This window comes from Pyrus communis, chromosome 6 (genome assembly GCF_963583255.1).
Source record: "Pyrus communis chromosome 6, drPyrComm1.1, whole genome shotgun sequence".
In the NCBI taxonomy this organism is placed as follows: domain Eukaryota; kingdom Viridiplantae; phylum Streptophyta; class Magnoliopsida; order Rosales; family Rosaceae; genus Pyrus; species Pyrus communis.
Window position 1 is genome coordinate 8059146 of NC_084808.1, and position 5046 is coordinate 8064191.

General features: G+C 40.3%; 1 protein-coding gene and 1 non-coding gene across 2 annotated transcripts; one reads left to right on the top strand and one right to left on the bottom strand.

Annotated features, from left to right (window-relative positions):
• Window positions 1-1648: 1648 nt before the first annotated feature.
• Window positions 1649-1759, bottom strand: LOC137738517 (small nucleolar RNA R71). Its single transcript, XR_011068961.1, has one exon. It is a non-coding gene; the product is annotated as a small nucleolar RNA R71 (small nucleolar RNA).
• Window positions 1760-2751: 992 nt separating this feature from the next.
• On the top strand, window positions 2752-3754 carry LOC137735991 (uncharacterized; the record flags this gene model as incomplete). Its single annotated transcript, XM_068475342.1, has 2 exons — window positions 2752-3285; window positions 3740-3754. Coding segments are annotated over 2 exons (549 nt in total), but the record flags the coding sequence as incomplete, so codon positions are not given.
• Between the last annotated feature and the right edge of the window lie 1292 nt (window positions 3755-5046).

Genomic DNA, 5046 nt, shown 5'->3' on the forward strand with positions numbered 1-5046 from the left:
TCTCAAACGAAGTACTCCGAGGCTCCTTGGGACCTCACCAAGCTTCCTACAAGCTTCAAAATCCCAAAAAACATCAAGCTTTGCGTGTGCATGAACAGTGCACACGCACAGTGAAATTGAAATCCATGTTTTCCGAAGTGAAACTCACCTGAAATTGGTACCATCGTGTTCGTGTGGTCCTCAGGAGTACGATGGTGGTCTTAGATCCTTCGTTGGTATAGTTTTAGGGTGGTTTGTGGGTGGTCCGTGTGAGTTCGAAGGAGAGAGAGAGAGAACTCTCAGAGAATGAGAGATTTGTGAGGGAGGAGAGAGAGAGAGACAAGGCACGGGAATGAGGGAGAGATTTGAGGGAGGTGGGATCCTCCCCAATCCCCAAATCATCAAATTACAACATATTTTACGCCCCTTAGTCCCGTTTAAGGGCATTTTCATAACTTCACGTCCTCGGAATTAAAATTCCGGGACGGGTTGTGACAGCATACATTTCATATATGGAAAAGAATCATTTAGCCATTCCATTATCCATTGGTTTACATCAACTTGCTTTACAATCTGATTTCGTTATAATCTGTCCATTTAAATGCATTTCGTCCAAATACAATTTCTCCCTATAGTTTGTTAAGTTTTAGGCTTAGAATCTGTCTTATCTTGTGTTTTGAAGCATTTTGAGTCAAGCTCAAACCTAATTTTCGTCCAAAATTGAGTTTAGTGTCAAAACTGCACAGTTTGTGTTTTTAGGCAGTTTTGAGAGTTTTTAGCTTGTTTTGAGTCTTGTGAATCTGTTTTGAGTCCTTTGAGACTTTGTTTTGTCCAAATTAGTTAGAAAGTGTTTTGATTTGTGTTTATAAGTGTTTTGATCCAAGTTTCCATCCAATTTCGTCCAAATTAGTGTAGGTGCTCAAAACTGCCCAGAAAGTGGTTTTTAGGCAATTTTGAGTCTTCTAGTTGCTGTTTTGGGTTTTAGGGTTGTTTAAGTGTTCTAAGCGTTTAGTTCCACATCCCTTGAGTCTTTTCAAACGTTTTTAAGTTTATTTTTGTTCTTTTCATTGTTGTTTGCTTCTTGATTTTCATTCACACTTGTGTTACTTTGTTTCAGGTAGTATATGTCAAATAGACTTGTTGAGTTAGGCCAAAGAATTGAACGGTTGAAGGGCCACACTTTGGACAACTTTGTGCCATCAAGTTCATCCCTAATCCGTGAGGAAGAGGAAAGGACTTCACCTAGTTCAACAAGTAAAGGATCTGAGCAATTTGATTGGGAAAGAGAAGAAGAGATGGCGGGCAACCTAGATGAGCTTAGAGCTTTGGAGGACTTTGCTCAACCAATCATACCAAATTCACCCTCATGCATCTTGCTGCCCACAGAAGCTAGAAACTATGATCTCAAATCTTCACATTTCCATATGTTTCCTTCATTTTATGGCTTACCTAATGAAGACCCTTTAGCTCATATTAAAGAGTTTTACAATGTTGTGAGTGGTTTACCTTTGCAGGGAGTAAGTGAAGCAAATTTGAGGATGAGAGTGTTTCCTTACACCTTGAAAGATAGGGCCAAGAGTTGGTTGATGACTCTAACACCAGGTTCCCTCACCACATGGGATGCCGTGGCTAAGAAGTTCTTGGAGAAGTTCTTTTCCACTCAAAAGACAGCCACATTAAGGGGACAAATCTTCAACTTCAAACAAGATGATGGTGAACCTTTCAATGAGTGTTGGGAGCGTTTTAAAGGCCTCTTGATACAATGTCCACACCATGGGTTACCTTTTCATTTACAAATGCAAATTTTCTATGATGGACTAACCCAAAATTGTCAATCAACTGTGGATAATGCAGCAGGTGGAGCATTGAAGAAAAAGAATGCTCAAGAGTCATATAACATTTATGAGATGTTGGGGTCTAATGCTCAACACAAAGATTTAAGGGGTAAGAAAGTTGGAGTCTATGAAACAAGTTCTAATCATGAGCTTTTGTTGCAGGTAGCTAACCTAGAAAGGAAGCTTGAATCCGTGCTCAACATGGTGCCAAAAGCAAATGAAGTGTGTGCCATTTGCAACATACCAAGCCATCCTACTCACCAATGTCCATCTAGGGAGGCTTATCCCGAGTATGTTCAAGAGCAAGTGAACCTCATGAATTCTTACAATCAAAGACCAAGGAATGATATGTATTCCAATACATATAACCCGAGTTGGAGAGATCATCCCAATTTTTCATGGAAGAACAACAATCCAATCCAAAATTTCCAACCAAAACCTGCCACTACCCCTAGTCTAGAGGATACGGTTAAGTTGTTAGCCCAAAACACTTTGCAATTCCAACATTCCACAAATAGCACTCTCCAACAACATTCAGCAGCCCTAACCAAAATGGAGACACAATTGGGGGCAGATTGCAAATGCCTTGAACCAAAGAGAGGTTGGGAAGTTTCCAAGCCAACCCGTGATACTCCAAAGGAACCAAGAGCAAGCCAAAGCAATCACTACACTTAGAAGTGGTAAGGTTATTGATAATAGAGTTGGCAATGAAGTTACTAATGAATATGATCATGTGAATGCAGGTGTCACTCAAGGAGACAATGGGAAATCAATTGAGGAACCGAGCCATGCCACTTCCTCATTGGAAGCACCAAATCTTCACAAGGCCGAGAAACCATACACTCCACCAATACCATTCCCTGGAAGACTTGCCAAGAGCAAGCAGGATAAGTCATTTAAGGAGATTTTTGATATACTGAGCAAAGTGAATGTTAACTTACCTTTGCTTGATGTCATTAGGAACATGCCGGCATATGGGAAGTTCTTCAAGGAGTTAAACAGCTACAAAAGGAAGTATGGACCACATGAGAAGGTAGTAGTGTCTGAGAATGTTAGTGCAGTTTTGCAAAGAAAACTTCCACCAAAGCTCAAGGATCCAGGAAGTTTCTCTATCAACATCACCATAGGGGACAAGAAAGTAGAGAAAGCGATGCTTGATTTGGGTGCTAGCATCAACTTAATGCCTTATTCAGTGTACCTTCAACTAGGTTTGGGAGATTTGAAAGCCACCACCATTTCATTACAACTTGCAGACAGATCAGTTAAATATCCAAGAGGTATAGTAGAAGATATTCTAGTTCAAGTTGATAAACTAATCTTGCCTGCAGATTTTGTAGTGTTGGACATGGAAGAAGCTCCTATACATGATCGTGAGTTGCCAATATTGCTTGGGAGACCCTTCATGGCCACAGCCAAGACCATCATTGATGTGCAAAATGGACTCCTCACTATGACAGTGTTAGGAGAGACAGTTCAATTCAAAGTGTTTGAATCTCTTGCTCATCCTTCTTCATCTCTTGATTGTTATGCCATTGATGTGCTTGATTCACTTGTATTCTCTAAGTTCTTGCAGGCACAATCGAATGAACCCTTACAAACTGTTTTGAGTCAATCTCAAGATGAGTTTGATGAAGAAGATGCACTCATGGAAGAAGTAGCTGCCTTGGAAGCATTGGCATTGTATCCTTTGAATGTTTCACCTCGTTTTGAGCCTTTAGAATCATCAATATCACATCTAACTCCTTCCACTGTTAAGGCACCAAAACTTGAACTTAAGCCACTTCCACCACATCTAAAATATGCATATCTAGCTGAATTTGAAACTCTTCCAGTTATCATAGCTTCTGATCTCACCCCAATTGAAGAAGATAAACTAATTAGGGTGTTAAAAGAGTTTAAATCAGCTTTTGGTTGGTCTATTGCAGATATCAAGGGAATAAGCCCTACCATGTGCATGCATAGGATCCTTTTGGAGGAAGGAGCAAAAACAAGCCGTGAACCACAAAGAAGGCTCAATCCACACATGAAGGAAGTTGTTAGGAATGAGGTGTTGAAATTGTTAGATGTGGGGATCATATATCCCATATCTGATAGCAAGTGGGTGAGTGCCATTCAAGTGGTGCCTAAGAAGGTGGGAATCACGGTGATGAGAAATGAAAACAATGAGCTTGTGCCCACAAAGCCCACGACCAGTTGGCGTGTTTGCACCGATTACAGGAAGTTGAATTCTAGCACTAGAAAAGATTACTTTCCTATGCCTTTCATAGATCAAATGCTTGAGAGATTGGCGGGTTACTCACACTATTGTTTTCTTGATGGTTACTCAGGTTACAATCAAATTGCAATCGCTCCGGAGGATCAAGAGAAAACAACCTTTACTTGCCCCTTTGGAACATTTGCATACAGAAGAATGCCTTTTGGACTTTGCAATGCTCCAGCAACATTCCAAAGATGTATGTTGGCCATCTTCTCTGACATGGTAGAAAGGTTCATTGAGGTATTTATGGATGACTTCTCAGTGTTTGGTTCCTCTTTTGATGAATGTCTTAACCATCTATCGTTAGTACTTCAAAGATGTCAGGAAACAAATTTGGTTCTCAATTGGGAAAAGTGCCAATTTATGGTGAAACAAGGAATTGTGTTGGGACATGTAATCTCTAGCAAAGGAATGGAGGTGGACAAAGCCAAAATTGACGTCATCACCAATATGGTAGCCCCCACCACTGTGAAGGGAGTAAGAAGTTTTTTGGGCCATGCGGGTTTTTATCGTCGTTTCATTAAGAACTTTTCAATGATCACTCGTCCATTATGCAATCTGTTAGCTAAAGATGTTGCATTTCATTTTGATAAGGCTTGTATGGATGCATTCAATACTTTGAAAAATGAACTAACCTCGGCTCCTATTATTATGGCACCAGATTGGTCTTTACCTTTTGAATTGATGTGTGATGCCTCTGACTATGCTATTGGTGCAGTTTTAGGGCAAAGGGTGAACAAGCTTCCACATGTGATCTACTATGCAAGCCGGACTCTGCATGATGCTCAACTTAACTATTCCACAACTGAAAAGGAGTTGCTTGCTGTTGTTTTTGCCTTAGAAAAGTTTAGGTCATATCTTGTGGGATCTAAAGTTATTGTGTTTTCTGATCATGCAGCCATTAGGTATTTGATGACAAAGAAAGATGCTAAACCACGCTTGATTAGATGGATACTCTTACTACAAGAGTTTGAC